Genomic DNA, 15367 nt, shown 5'->3' with positions numbered 1-15367 from the left:
TTCAGCATTTTTAATTAAAAAAACCAAAGTATTAACTACTTCTGGACATTTTAAAAATTATTTTGTATTTAAACATTATGCTTGACTTTCTTAAAATGGACAGAGATAAAAAAAAAAATTCTCAATTTGTTGTCTAAGTGACCCTGATATTGTGCTGCACATACCGGCCCATGCCTAACGAAACCCTTACATGGTTTAGTTATTATTAACTCCATTTCACTGTACCACTAAACATGACACACACAGCTTCGAAGGGCCAATACAGTCATCGTGGCAGAATGCTCCACAGCCTTTGCACATGATCATCGCTTTCAGTCGGCAGTAGCATTTCGACTGAACGTCCTCCATGTTGGCGCCCTCGATGAAGGACTGCTCGCGCGAGGGTTCGCCCTGATTGCCGTGGTCTAGCGCGTGACCGGCTGGTATCGTGGTGACAGTCACTGAGAACGACATGACGCTCCCACAGATGCCCCCGCCGTCGACCTCCGATGAGGGCGCGGAAGAGGCGGTGCCCGCGGCGCTGTGGTTCAGAGTGTGAGGTACAGACATGCTGATGGTGCCGCCGTAGCTGGAGGCTACTGCCGACTCCTGATTGTCGAGCGTCCTTTGAAAGGCAGTCAGCTGCTGGTGACTGGGGTCCATGAGGGAAAGATATGGCTCAGAGTTTCCTTGATTGTTATTGCGGAGTTCGAGGTGACTTCGGTGCGCCGGAGAAAACGGACTGCTGTCTTTGGCTTTAGCACTGGCGACGCCATTGTCGGCACCGCCGGCTCCACTGCTCTCGGATCCAGGCTCGGTCTTTACGCCAGAGCAGTGCTGAAAACTTTCCGGGTCGTCGGCCCTGGTAACAGCACATCCCTGCTGCTCGGTTTTCACTCTAGTGACGGACGCGAGATCTTTCTTCGCTGGTTCTTCCGTCTTAGCTGTCTCCTTTCCGTCTGTGCTTTCCCTCTTCAAAGCAGACTTGTTGGGGCAGACTGAAAGCTGCAGTCTCCTGCTCTCTGATCCCCTACCGTACGTGGACACGTTGAGCAGGTAATGTCCTGTCATGGCCGGCTTGGGGATCTTCCTCCGGCCCAGAAAGCCAACCAACACTCTGGACTGCTCCCGACACTCCTGTGCGTGCAGCATTTGCGGAACCCTGTGGTGTGCGGGCAGCGGCCCTGCGCCTCCAGGCGGCTGGCTCTGTTGCTGAGCATTTCTCTGCATCAGCGTCTGCAGGATCTGCTCCTGGGTTTCCTTATCGGGAAGTTCCCGGTGATGTTTTGTGCATTCTGCGGCTCGTACGGCGGTGTTGGCTTGCAGAGACACGTGCCTGTCTCCTTTATGATCAACGAAATGTGTCGCTTTCCCCTTACTTCCAGACGCTAGGGCCGACACCCGAATGTCCGTGTTGGATAGGGGTTTTGGGAGGATCTGGTCCAGTGGAACCTCTTTTCCCTGCAGCAACTGCGTCACCAGGGGGTTGTTTGCTGGAATGCAAGAACTGGTTCTGGTTAGTGATGCAGCACTTGTTGGGGCTTCCTTATCCTTTCCAGTCTGCACTGATGAATGTTCTGCTGAAGCATTGGAGCATTGGACTGTGCTGGTGAAATGATTGCTTTGCCTGTCGTCAGCTGGTCTCGAGCTGAGCGGAGGAGAAAGCCCACTGGATTGGTTGCTGCTGCTGGTGGCTGGTAATCTGGTGCAGGCCTGTGGGGAAGTTGGGCTGAGGCTGGGGCTGGGTGACAGCTGCCTGTGATCGCCACCGCTACCTCCACCCGGCCCCGGGCCCGGCACTGCTCCCTTCGACGCGGACGACACGGCAGCGGCTGCTACGCGCTGCGCTCGGGCGAGCTGAGCTTTGGCTTTGATGTAAGCCAGCGTGCGAGCTCCGGTGTGGCCCGGGCTGCTGAGCGGGCCCTGGAGAGGAGTCTTTGGTGAGACTTGGCTTGGTGACAGAGGGACAGGAAGAATTCGTGACACTGGGATCTGAAAAGAGAGAAATGTTTGACAATTTTTGGAGTTCCACTGGGAATAAAGTCGAGTGAGTTTCCGAAACCTTGAAGAAATCCAAACTAAAGTGCTTTGAAAATTTATTCTTGCACTGTTGAGTTACAGCTACACAAATTAATGTATTTTATTAGGATTTTATGCAACGAATCACAAATTGCAAAGAGGCAATAAAATAATTAAATTCCTCTACAGCTCAAGTTCAGTCAGATTGAAAGGAGAGAATCTGAGGACAAATTTTAAAGTCTTTCCATAGATCTTCAACTAAGTTAACCCTTGTATGTCGAAATGGGGTCCAACCGGCCCCACACACATAAAACCTGCATCATTTTCCATAGACCTCTACGTTTGCCTCAGTCCTCGCACACACAAGGGTTAAGGTCATGACAAGTTTTTTTTATTCACTTGTGTTTGTGGCAATGTTTGGTTTACATTTAGGCTTGTTGTCCCGCAGTAACATGAACCTTAGACCCATTCTAAAGTCTTTAACAACGTCTTACAGGTTCTCATTCATGACTGCCAGGTAGTTATCTCCATCCATCTTCAAATTAATTATGAATCCTCACTTGAAATCTGGTAAGTTATTTAGTTTTCAGAAGGTTGTTTGTTCACTGAAATTCTCCAACAAACTTCTGAGATCCTAAAAATGGCGGCTTGATTCAGACTGAATTAAACACAGATTAACAGGACTACACAGGATTTTATTTCAGGGTGTCAGTACTGAATACAATTGCATGCTGCACAGATTTTATTCATTACAGATTTTTCTTACTTGTTATAAATTTTGAGCTACAACGTGTTCATTCATAACATAAAATCTGTGGTTATGACATGATTAAAATGTTAAAAAGTGAGTTTATAGTTACCATCCTCTTTAAAGAAGACAAATGAGGAAAACCTTCGCTAAATGGAGAGCGTGCGCATTTCTCACCTTGAGCGGCGGGACCCTCTGACTTGTCGGAGACGGCGTGGCGGGGCTGGATATGGACGACGCAGAGGAGACCGACGACACGGAGGAAACGGAAGACAAACGGGGCCTTTTCTCTGGAGTCACCTCCCCCTCCGTCTCGCTGAGGGTTTTCCTCTTGTGGGCGTCCGAGGCGGCGCCGGGCTCTGAAGCGACCTCTTCGTCGCCCGCAGCAGGTCTCGCCGCGGTCACCGGCTGGTCATCTTTTACATCCGCGCTGGGCTTTAGCGGGGGGCTCTTCTTCACGGGCGACTCGGGGAGTTTCTTCTTTTCTTCTTCTTCTTTCTCCCCCTTCTGTTGCTTTTCGTGAAGTGTTTCAGTTGGGCTCTGCTCGGCCGGTTTCTCCGATTCAAGCGTTTTTGCAGCCGCCGTCGTTGCCGGCCCGGTCTGAGCGGCTGCGCTGAGCTTTCGATCCTCCACGTGCTGCGACCGACGCGTCTTCATGGGCTCCGTGGCGGGGACGGACTCTTTGTGTCGGGGTGGTTCCTTCGGAGGGTCCGGGGATTTCTCCGCTGGTTTCTTGTCTCTCGTGGTAGCTTCGGTCTGAACGCAGTCCTTGGCGCTCTTCTTGTCCTCCGGAGGCTGAGCGGCTGGATTTGTCTGGCAGACAGGAGAGCGGCGCCTGACAGGCTCCTTATTGCCATCGGGCTTTATCAGCTCTTTGGACTCCTCGTAGCTGAGGCCTGAACTGCACAAAGGAGGAAAATTGAAAGACGTTTTTATCTCAAATATTAAATCACAAATATTTTTGATTTGTGACGTCTTTATGAATGCAAACAACAACAACAACAACAAAAAAAACGTTTTTGGCACATTCAAGGTTGAGAACATCTGCTTAGGGTTTGAGGCTTCACCGTAATTCTACACTTGGTGTCAGTACTTGGAAACCCACTGAAAAGTTTATTTATTTCACCGGCAAAAAGAAAACCGGTTAATTACAGAGTAATGCATTTCAAGTGCTTATTTCAGTGAAATTGGATGGCTTATAGCTAATAAAAACACAAAACTCAGTTTCTCAGAAATTGTGAATGCTTTATAAGAAAAGTACTTTCACCACTAAATTTTGCATCAAGGTTTTATTGCATTAAGTTGATAAATGGACCTTCTCACTGTGGAAACTTCAAACTGAATTATGAGCAGCTTTCCCCTTCTCCCTCCAGACTCTGACCTTGATTTCTAAATGAAATCCACAACTGATTTTCCTTTGAAGAAAAAACAACAACTTTGGAGCGCAAAAGCCCAGTTCTTTTACCTCTTGGCCCAGATGTGCATTATCTGGGCCAGGTGGGCTGTTGCTGTCTAAGATTCAGCTTTGCAATCCTCTTGGAGCTGTTGCTTGTGCATCATTTCCTATTACATTTTATCCTTCCACTCAACTTTTCATCTATATTGCACTTACAGTGCTGTATTCATCAATCGGAACAGCCAGCTTCTGTAGCGATGACCTTTGTGGAGGGAATCAATAATTATCCGATGGACACCTGTCAATACTACTGCATTGTAAGTTTGGACACAATTTTCTACGAACCTGAATGTTTTATTTCCATTTATCTTCAGAAGAAGGAACACAGCAACTTTGCTAAAAGTCAAAGCATTTGGATGAGGAATCTGAAAGCTTGGCACAAGATGCCTCGCCCCTTTTATCATCCAGGCAGCAGGAGGTGAACATGATCGCTGCGATGACGTGAAAAATAAAGTGATCCACTATGGAGTAGTTTGTGAAAGTTTGATCTAAACGGGTCAAAACCTACTTTCTGTGATGTTGTTGCATTTATTAATAAGTGAAAAGTGACACTTGCTTCCACTGCTGCTCTGATAAAACAACTCATTTAGAATAATCAGGGTTTCTGCAGATTTAGCCGCCTCAAATTTAAGACTTTTTAAGACCAATATGAATAGAAATTAAAACCTGTATCATGACAGAAATGGACAAAAACAATTCTAATAAATAAATTGTATGGCGATAATGAACATTTTTTCAGCCAACTGGTGATCAAATTGCACTTACTCAAGTTAGCTCGCTAGCTAGTGTGCTAGCAGCCAGTTAGCAGAAAAGTCCCAAGAGAAAAATAAAAGGAAAACTACAAAGAATATACTAGATTAAATGGTCCTGCCACAACAACATTTAAGTCCTGTGATTAACGCATTTAAGGCAAACTTTTTTTAAATTTTTTAAATGAACGTAGGACATTTTAAGGCTTTAATTTTAGATAAACAGGATGTGCGAATGTTGACACCCTGTTTAACACAACGCTGGCATTCGAGTTTGAAAAAACTATAGAAGAGGAGCTTATTTATGCTTCTGTCACCTTAATGTCATCCCTAGTTTTTCTCTTAAAAGAAGAAGCTGGAAATAGCCAAATAGATCCTTGTTTATAAGCAGTGTGCTTTTTCAAACAGCTGATGAGCAGTGTGCAGCAAGAATGAAACTGTTGAAATGTTGAATAGTGAGGTAAGGATAGTTGATTTACAGCATTTTAAACTTCTGTAGAGCTATTGAGGTGTCACTTATACACATGGCATTCATTTGAATAACTTTAGTGTAAATTATGTGCAAACCTGAGCTTTAAGTAGTCCGATATCGGATGAGGATTTAGAATCGGCTCTCACTTTTTCTTAAATGTCTTGAGTTGGTATGGGGCGAAAAATAAGATCACAATCAACCCACCAATGAAGACATCTTCCAAACAATGAAAATCTCCTTCAGATTTGACAACTGCACAATTATGAACAACTCTACCTACTTTTCCCCGTAGTAATTTTCGAAGAAAGCCTCCTTCCAGTGCTCAACTTTCTTCTCCTTCTCGATTTCCTGACGCATTCGGACTTGCAGCTCGGGCGTGAATTCCCCTGCGAGAGGAGAAAGTTTTATTTCGATTTAGAAAAAGAGAAAGCAACACAAGTTTGCCTTGGAGATATCCTTTTTTTTTTTTTTCTCTCTCTTTATATGAGAAACGAATGTCATTATCAACTGGGAGCCAAGCGACTAACCTTCAGCCAGCCTCTCTTTCCAAGACTGCGCTGCTGATGCAAAGAATTCATTGTTTAAAGCCGAGCTCGTAACCTTCAGAAGGCCGTCCAAGCAAGCCTGAAGAGAAGAGGCACAATGCGATGACTAATCTTTCAATAATCACCGCACTGGAACGTTGACTGCAGATTCGAGAGTTAGTACACTACATTCAGAGCTTTGGACAAAATCTCTGCTTTATGCAACACCGCTGAATTTTTTTCAAAACAAACGGATTTGCTGCAATATGACACTTTTTGTGCGTTAATCAACATTCAACACCAAAGAGTCACCTGTTGGTCGACCTCAGGCAGAAGTTTGACCAGCTTCTGCTGGCAGTCGGGAGGCAGGACAGAGAAGGTGTGCTTGTTGATGAGAGCTCTCAGGTTGGTGTTAACCAAAATGGAGTCTGGCGTTTCCACGTCTATTTTACACTTTGTGCGTTTTATTTGCCCTTGGGAGAGATAGAAAGAGACAGAAAGAATTTAGCAGAACAGATTTTGGCTCAACAATCGACACGCTTGGTAATTTGTTCACTAAAGAATTGTTTGTTGCCTATAAATCAAGTGACGTTTATTTGTGTTGCACATTTCAGCGACAAGGCAGTTCAAAGTGCTTTACATCAGAAAAGCAACGCAAGGGAAAATTATAATAAATAAATAAATAAAAAAGTTACACCTGCTGATTGACCTACCTGCACTGAGACGATCGGACCTCTGAGGAACTTTTCTGGGTACGACAGGGTGGCATAAATCTGCTTGGACAAGAGAAGAAAACCTTTGGAAATTTGAAGAGCAGCTGCAATCACAAACTTTCTTATTCTTTACCACGTGAGTCGAGTTTTACATGAAGGAACGAATCACTTGATGTGACACATCTGCTCTCCTTTTGTATGACGCGTTAGTCCTCCGTATCAAATGATCACCAGACTCTGGCCTTTTTCCAACCCACAGCTAAACCTTTAATGCTTTAGTTCTGGCTAAATTAATCACAAAACATGTTGGACCGCCCTGCTGTCGATGCCATTTTTCAAGCGTTCTTCATGTTGAGGTGAGTAAATCTTCATTAAAGCAGACATAGCATCTGCGTAATATAGCAAGAAATTAACTAATACCATTACCAGATTATTGATATGACGTGAATAGCATTTGCATAAATTACATAGCAGTGGTGGATTTATGAGCAGTATCAAATGTACAGAAATACATCTTTAAAAAGTTGTTGCTCTCTAAACTATTGAGCGATTCTGTTCAAATAGGGGGAAAAAGCTGAAAAATATGAAAATATGAATAAAATCACAAAGGTGCATAATGAAAATAAAAAAGCATCTAAATACATAGTACTGCATGAATTTGAGCTGCTTGTAGCAATACAAGCGTTGCAACCTACCAGTCTTTGTTGTAATGTTTTCTGCCATGTCTTTGATGGTCTTCAGTAGCAGCCTGGAGCTGGAGATGGCTGGCATGCCACCCTGTCTGCGCTGATTTCTCTGCTGTTGCTGCTTCAGCGCCTAGAAAAACGGCAGAAGAAGGAACAAACATCAAACCGTGTAAGGCAAAACAAGAAGTGTTTTGTTTTTTGCTTTTTTTTCTGACCAACACGCAAAACACTATGTGAGGTGGAAACCAAAACTGCGTATGACTTTAGGGTAACCCTAACCATCTGGAAACGTGGTGTGGCAGCATCCAGCTGAGGAAATGTTAAGGGAGAACGAAACAAGTCAGTCGATAAGATTATGGATGGAGTTAAATGCAGTGGAGTCCTAGAAGAAAACCTGCTGAGGCTGCAAAAGACTTGAGATCGAGTCAGAGTTTCCATCAGGAAAACAGAGATACAGTGAAATGTCTGGAAAGCCCAGACTATAATACGGTTGAGACTCAGTGGAAAGAGTTTTAGAAATGCAGATGAGAGATGATGGGGGGGGGGGGGGGGGGGGGGGGAAACCCCTCAGCTGTATCTGAAGGAAGAGGTTTTTCTTCCTTCAGATACAGCTGAAGGAAGAAAAACCGATACTCTAAAAGAAAGAAAAAAAAAAGACAAAATGTGAAAAAGCTCAAGTGGTATGAAACATTCTCACAAGACCTTGAACCAAACCAAAAGAATCAAGGAGGCGCAGTAAAACAAACGTGCGTCATCAAAACTTTATTTATTCAAATAACACCAGAACGACTCCATAGATGCATTAAACCGGGAATCGTTTGTGTTTTGTGGAGTAGAGTGGAAGATCTTTACATCAAACTCTGTAAATAAGAGGGCGTGGCAGGATCTCATGTTACACCGCTAACTAGTAAAACAAAGATGTAAACACTACTGAGAAACAAGCTAACTGCCTATTTAAGCTAAATAGGCTTAAAGGGTAAAAAAAAAAGAAACATACTTGTTTGAGTGCTTTCTTGCTGTGTTTCTGTGAGGGAGAGATGAGTTTACTGGAGGAGACGGGAGGCGATGAGCACTGTGGCTGTGGAGACGACGGCTGTGACTGCAGCTTGGAGGGGACTGGAAAATAGAAAAAAAAAAAAAACTGTTACAAATCTACGTTTCCTGAGGCGAGAATGCCACAATCAAGCTAGGCAATTGTTTTGATGAAACCGAAACCAACCTTTTGCACAAAGGAGGGGGAGTTACATTACCCATCTAAGATATCTTCATGAAAAACGGGCTGAACGTCGCGGCAAGAGCTTTACGTTTTCTCATACGGATCGCTGATCTCCCTGCATTTGACTTTTATAGTAGCTCAATAACAAAAAAAATAATAATAATTTCTCTCACTCTGCTGTAAAAATGCAGCGTCTTTCTATGGCAGCTTCAAACTTATGCGTAATGAGGAAGTGGTCATGGGTCAGGCTGAGAAAATTCAGCTTCCTGTCTCAACAGTCGCTTAAAACGTTCAAGTAGAGAAAATAAATACAACTTAAAAAAAGAAAAGAAAAGAAAAGAAAAAAGCATTTTCCAAACTTGCACTGAATCACATAAAAAAACAGCAATAAATCAAACACAACTCGCCCCGCCGCCCAACAAGGTAGAACTGTAGAAAACGGATGTGATTCTACAGCTTGCTGATGACGGGGGAACACTTTATGGGCAACAAGAGTCAAAAAAAGAAACCAACCTTTCGCCGTCATGTTGGGCGCTCAGGGTGTCCCAGAAACATACGACTGGTTTAATCTAACTTTCTGGAAGAACCGCTTTCCTTAAGCTTGAATACAGGCAAATGAGCTGGCTTCCTGTGTTCGAGCAACAATGCTTGACAACAGCTGAGAAGAGGCGTTGACGCTCGCTGACATAAGAGATCTATGTGCCCAATCAGCTGAAATAAGTAAATAAAGAGCCGTGTGACGACCGGGACCAGGATATCACTTATCCTGACGCTTCGCTCATTCACGCCAATAAAAAAAAGTTATAAAAAGAAAAACAAAAAACAAAGCTATTCTTTTATGAGCAAAGAGTTGAGATTAAAAGACGAAAGGTGCTCATTGATGTCGTAAAAAGAAACTTTTTTTTATATTAAGCTTCTAAATTCTGCCGTAATTAAAAGAAAACCGTCACAAAATTGATTTGCTGGAGCACAAAAACAGATACTGCGCCCGTAAAACTCTGATTAAAACTCTCAAACTTTTACGTGAATATAAAGGGACGGTACCTCTCCGCATCCACCGTCCTCTCCTGCCCTCTGGAGGAACGGTGCTGCTGTTCTCCGAGCTTCGGGAGTCCGACAGATTGTCGCTGCTCTCGTCAGAGCCTTCCTCCGACAGCTTCTTCATGCCCTCCGAGATGTCCTTCTGAAAAACAGAGAAGAGAAAAACTGCTAGCAAAAAGAAAACACTTTGAGGGGATTTAAGGGTTTAACCCTCCATGTAAATGACTAGCTAATTCCTGTTAGCTAGTCCCTATTTGATTGCATCTTCAATCTAAAGGTCTGACTTTTACATTCATCAAAAATGGATTTGCAGGGCCAGATTTTTACGAGTAACATGGCTATTCATTAATATGTGTCAATTGATCAATCTGCTCTGATTTTCTTGATTTTGGATGAAACTTATCTTATAAATCGTTGCAAATCTGTTGTATTTGGTCGTTTTGGGGGGTTTCTTGCACCAAAAATACACCTGAAACTCAGCACACTTTACTGGCGGTTTCAGTTATTTTGCTAGTTTGTCCTCAACTAAAATCAAATCTTGTGATTCTGTAAAAGTAAAATACTGCTGTGCATTTTTCAAAACTAGCATGCTGTCTAACCTTGTTGTTAAAAAAAATAAAAATACTAAAAGGAACTGATTTTTAAAGTTTAGTTCAGTTAATTTAGTAGTTTGAACAGCACTGCTCTACACTTTTCATTTGTATTTGAGATCAGCACCTCATGAGTTTGTTTTCTTACACAGTGGGATGAAATGCCGCCCAGTCACGGTTCTGTACTCACAGATGTTTCTGTGGTCTGCAACTCTAAATCATTTGCGGAAAACCTACATAATCGTAAATGTACTCGTACGACATTTCAAAATATTCTAAATGAAATGCAGCTGTAAAGGTAAATGGTTCGGATTAGTCACCATGTTTCAGACTCTTGTTTTGAAGCAAGATGGCAAGTTGCTCTTGAACTGCTCTGAAACTATGCCAGAGGAGTTGGAAACACTTTGAAAAGTGTGCTGCAACAGGCTAGTCTTTAGCTGCTAGCAGTGCTACAGTTGGTGTCTACTCAAGTCAAGTTTATATGTATAACACAGTTCAGTAAAAAGGCAGTTCAAAATGCCTTACATAATCAAAACATATTATAAAACTAGCAATAAACGCCAACATCAAACTCTTCAAGAATAATCATCACTAAATATGTTGACCAATTTTCCACTTTAAGCCATGATTTAAAAGGAACTCAGTGTTTCGGCTGTTTTTCAGTTTTCTGTAAGTTTGTTCCAGATTTAAAGAGCATAAAAACTGAATGTTCGGTTCTGTGCTCCTATCGGCTCTTCATGTTTATAAAACATTTATTCTATTTGCTCCGTTTCAAAATCAATGCAGCGCTTTCTACGTTTTTTTGCATTAACTTTCACTAAAAACAATGAAAATTTTGTCTCATTTATCTACTGTTCACCTTTGCGAGAGGGATCTGTCATTTCGCCCCGTATAGTTATCAAAGCAGCCGTCATGGCGCTGCCTGAGAGCCTCGTCGCGAACAACGGCGGTTAGTTTCTCCGTTTTTGTGGAGGTTATTTATGTAGTTCAGACAAAACTATCGTTTGGCATTTATTTCTTCTTCCTGTTGTACTTTCCCATACTAAAACTGTGACCACAAAACCGAGGTCTGTACTGAAACGAGGCCTACGTGACCTGACACCCTGAACAAACACGGCACAGCAAACTGACGACAGACTCAGCGACTCTACAACAACGAACTAAAAACATTTTCACCGTCCTGCAAAGTGTTTTGTTGTCTAACTAACTAACCTTTAGCGTGTAGACTCCCATCCTGCCCGGGACTTTGTAGAAGATGCCCTCGTCACCCCGAGAGTTTGTGTGCAGCATGGCGTTGAGGCACGCCAGCGGCGAGGTTCCGCTGAGGGATCAGAGAAAACAATGATTTATAATTATCGACTTCCATTCCTCAAGCGGATATTAATAAAAAAAAACACACAAAAAAAAAAAAAAACAATGGAAGAAGGGTAGAGGCTGATCAAACACCCGAGTGTCGTCATGCATAAGTTTGAATCAGAGTAACGTCAGGGTAGGATATCCGCCCTGCGTTTCAAAGCTAAAGATTAAAAGCAACTTACGTTATCAATTACACTTTTCTGAAATAAAAATATATATATTATATATAACATGTAATATAATTTGAATCTAAAATTTTTATTAATTGTGTAAGACCCTGAAAGAAATAGATGTTAACTTTAACAATAAACGAGTCTGTCAAACAGAGTGAAAACAAAAAAAGGTGATAAGATTCCCCATTGCATTTATTGGAAAAAAAAAAAAAAAAAAAAAGGTAAATAAATTCAAGGCTCTCATGAAGCTATATCTAATCTGTGGCGCAGTTGTGTTATGTGTACATGTAGCGTGTGGGCAAAAGATGTCAAGACTAAAACTATGAGTGAGTTATTTTAACCATTGAATCTACAACATTGTCATTGTTAAAACATGCAAGATTTAAATCTGAACGAAATATGGAAATGCGGTGAGGTTGTTAAGGTGGGATGGTGGGTGGGGGAGGCCATCTTTCTCTTGTCTTACCTTCTGGATGAAAAGAGTGACAATGAAACAAAAAGAAATTAAACAGTTATTGATTAAACTAATTGTGAATATGAACAGGAATAAAAAAAGTTGAAATAAAAACATGAAATAAAGAAATAAGGGAGAGAGACAGGTAGTATTGCCTTTTACGAGAAAAAGAAAAAAGTTTCCTAAAATGTAGGTTTACCTTATTTCTTTCAGCCTCTCTCTTTGGATCACCTGCAGGATCTCTTTATGGCTCATAGGAGTATTAGGGTACTTCTCCAAAACCTAAAAAGATTTAAAATAAAAATAAAAATAATAAAACAAAATAAAACGATTAATAAAGAACGGGTTCTTAATCAGAACCTTGTTTATTGGATCAGGGTCAATAATCTTGTGTAAATTTTAAATCAGAGATATGGCGTTACAACAAGTTATAATATTTATTGCCATAATTCATCATAATATTCAGTCTATTCAATGGGTGACCGTTAAATGCAGGGGAATTTTATGGTACTGCTACGTCCATCATTATTGACACCCTTAATAGATGTAGATTTAGAATAATTTGTTTTCTCTCAAAAAGTTTGTAAAACTATGATAATGGCTGGGCAAGACATAAAAGTAGAAATCGGTGAGGACTCAAACTGATGCCGAGCTCTTCAAGTAAAAACGAGTCAAACATTTTTCACTTTCAAGTTCAGAGAGTTTTAACCACCAGCCAGTTTTCCACCTCGGTCAAATAGATTTTTTTTCCGCCTCCTTTTAGCAGGTTTTAGTTTTCCACTGAATCATTTTCCTCTTCCACTCAGCATTAAGCCTCCTCTCATTTTCATCTTTTTACATAACTTGATTACATGTAGATTTGAGAACGGCTGCGGCTCCTCTGGCTTCAGGAAAACTTCATGCGCTGATGTAGTCAAAGAAAGTAGCGGAGGCTGCAACCATCTGTCGGTCAGTGCAACGTTTGGTTACCATGGAGACTGAATGGAGAAGAGAGCTCAGATAGTATTTCTGACCAGTTATAATTATATATAGAGCGCCCCCTGCTGCTCGGTTTGTCGGACACGGCAAGGTTCTGTTGATTTAGTAACTTTTTAAATAAAAAAACTATTTAGCTTCATTGTATATGTTTTCATGCATAATGACATTAAAGTGATTGTTCTTTGTCATTTTCTTGCACAATTTTGTGTTAAAGGGCTTGAATGTTTTTCCTATACACAAAGCTAAACAACATTTCAGAGAAATTAGTTTTGTAGTTGCTTTGCCTCAAAGCATGCAGGCCAATATCTACCTACAGTCCCTATTCACATTCAGATCTCTTCAACTTTTCCACTTCTTTTCGTTTTCGCACAACAACTGACAAACTTTAATGCATTTTAGTTTGACTTTATCTATTAGACAAACAGAAATAAGCAATTTATTCCAAAGTGGAAGAAATCTGCTAGTAGATGAGTTGTAAATTCCACATTGTCATTGTTGAAATAAAACAATATAAATTCCCCCACCATGATACATGATACAGCATCACAGTGTGGGAAGCAGAACGGTGATAAATGCAGGCCAATAAACAAAAGAAACATATTGCAGGCCACATAAAATTTTAAGACTGTGAATGGAGGTTCACCTCCCCACCAAGAGGCAACATGCATCAACAACTGAATGGATTAGATCAAATCAAAATGTAGTAATTCAATTGGGAATTTGTTGCAAAATTTTAACATTGATGTTCAGGGACTCTCTGCATCCAATCTGAGTTTGACCTGTTCTCTATGAAAGCGTTTAACCACAGGAGCCCAGAGGTAGGGAATAAATACAGAAGCGGTTTATTTTTATTATGGGAATCTGTCTGCAATTCTCCAAAGAAGTAGCTAAATTTTCATTCTCTACAATATGGTAGAGACTTGTAGGTGCAGCAAAATGTAGTTGTGTCAGAGGAGAATATAAAAGCATGACAAAATGTCTTAGATTTTTAATTGTAACAAACTATTGAAAAATCATTAGTCATTTTTCACAAATAATCCTAAAACATAAGACACATTTGTTCTTGCTGAACTAAATGAGAAAAGTGAATACTTTTGTTAGGCAATGTGTTTATCTCGGTGTGAAGCTGACCTTATTTTTGTCATTATTTCTCTGCAACCTTTTACATTCAACAGCTGTGTGGTTCTTGTACTTTTACGCTGCAGCGACTTTACATTTTACGCATTAAAAAGTTATTAGATACGCACTTTACTTGCTGTCAGTTACCTGTACTTTACAATTAAACTAGTTTATTGAACACGTAGCACATGTCAGTGAACTCCAAATATCCATACAACTCGGTAAAATATTATATTTGTGACATTATTTCTAAGAGTTTTCATATTTAAACACTTATTAGCATGCTAAGCTAGTCCAACTAGCTCGAAAGCTAATAACACTCATTGGCCAAGTTGACATGCACCAGAATTGCTTTGACATCGATAAAGAAGATATAAAAGTAACAGCACAAAATAATACTTTATTAAAATTGACATCTTGATTTTAGTCTACTTGAAACTAATCAAACTTCTTGGAGGAGTTAGCACGACCTAGCCGATGCTAACTTGGCTAACGCACCCTTGACGTGAGCACTTTATCCGAATCAGCTTGATAAAGATTTGTCAGTCCCACTGTTTGCATGAAACACGAACGGTGGGTTTAGAGGCATGCTTGGGTGTGCCCAGGTCATGGTAACAAAGCTGCATTTCTCCTCAGAGAAGGAAGACAGAGGCTAAGGTCCCCTGCTTGTGACAGCAGCCGCCTTTGGACCGTCAACACAGGCCTCGCGCGGTGTGCGCAACATTCGTCTCCACCAGCAGGTCATGAACTCATCAACACAGTTGTACAAGTGGGAGCGTTCAAGGAAAACAACCACAACAAACGGAAGATAAAACACCCAAGAATACCGTTTTAGCGGCTTCCGCCCACGTCCTGCCCTTCTTTTTCTTCTGTCTCTCCCTCATGGTGGCTGTCCCGTGGCGGAGTGGAGTTTAAATTGTCCGTTTCAGTTGAAATGTTGCTTTAGTCACCATGCAAGACCTACTCCATCTGCCATGTTGGACTTACTGTAAAGAGTCACGTGACCGTTGGAAACGTCATACTTATACTGTATGTGGCTGTCATTCTAAAACCCTCAAGCTTCCCACGTGTATTTAAAGATACTAGTTAGTGGT

General features: G+C 41.5%; 1 protein-coding gene across 3 annotated transcripts; it reads right to left on the bottom strand.

Moving 5' to 3' along the window:
• asxl2 (ASXL transcriptional regulator 2) lies at positions 1–15261 on the bottom strand. 3 transcript variants are annotated; one of them, XM_008399128.2, is made up of 13 exons: positions 15101–15261; positions 12376–12458; positions 12189–12191; positions 11406–11514; positions 9607–9745; positions 8344–8462; positions 7356–7476; positions 6661–6720; positions 6260–6420; positions 5951–6047; positions 5704–5809; positions 2924–3647; positions 1–1971 (listed from the first exon to the last, which is right to left on the bottom strand). In XM_008399128.2, exons 1-13 carry the CDS (start codon positions 15155–15157, stop codon positions 217–219), a joined length of 3534 nt encoding a protein of 1177 aa, XP_008397350.1. In that variant the 5' UTR covers positions 15158–15261; the 3' UTR covers positions 1–216. The 3 variants fall into 3 exon arrangements, with proteins under 3 accessions (XP_008397350.1, XP_008397351.1, XP_008397352.1); XM_008399129.2 differs by lacking the exon at positions 12189–12191; XM_008399130.2 differs by lacking the exons at positions 9607–9745; positions 11406–11514; positions 12189–12191; positions 12376–12458; positions 15101–15261 and adding an exon at positions 9076–9436.
• Positions 15262–15367: the final 106 nt, after the last annotated feature.

Source organism: Poecilia reticulata, linkage group LG22 (genome assembly GCF_000633615.1).
Source record: "Poecilia reticulata strain Guanapo linkage group LG22, Guppy_female_1.0+MT, whole genome shotgun sequence".
Taxonomy (NCBI): Eukaryota; Metazoa; Chordata; class Actinopteri; order Cyprinodontiformes; family Poeciliidae; genus Poecilia; species Poecilia reticulata.
Note: the sequence above shows the minus strand (reverse complement) of the source record. Positions and strands in the feature narration are given on the sequence as shown.

Excerpts from the sequence above, each read along its gene's own strand:
- asxl2 (XM_008399128.2), bottom strand. The coding sequence starts at position 15,157 with ATGAGGGAGAGACAGAAGAAAAAGAAGGGCAGGACGTGGGCGGAAGCC. Across the intron at positions 9,746-11,405 it reads TGGGAGTCTACACGCTAAAG|AAGGACATCTCGGAGGGCAT; the intron begins GTTAGTTAGTTA and ends TCTGTTTTTCAG. Across the intron at positions 1,972-2,923 it reads AGAGGGTCCCGCCGCTCAAG|ATCCCAGTGTCACGAATTCT; the intron begins GTGAGAAATGCG and ends CTCTCTTTTCAG.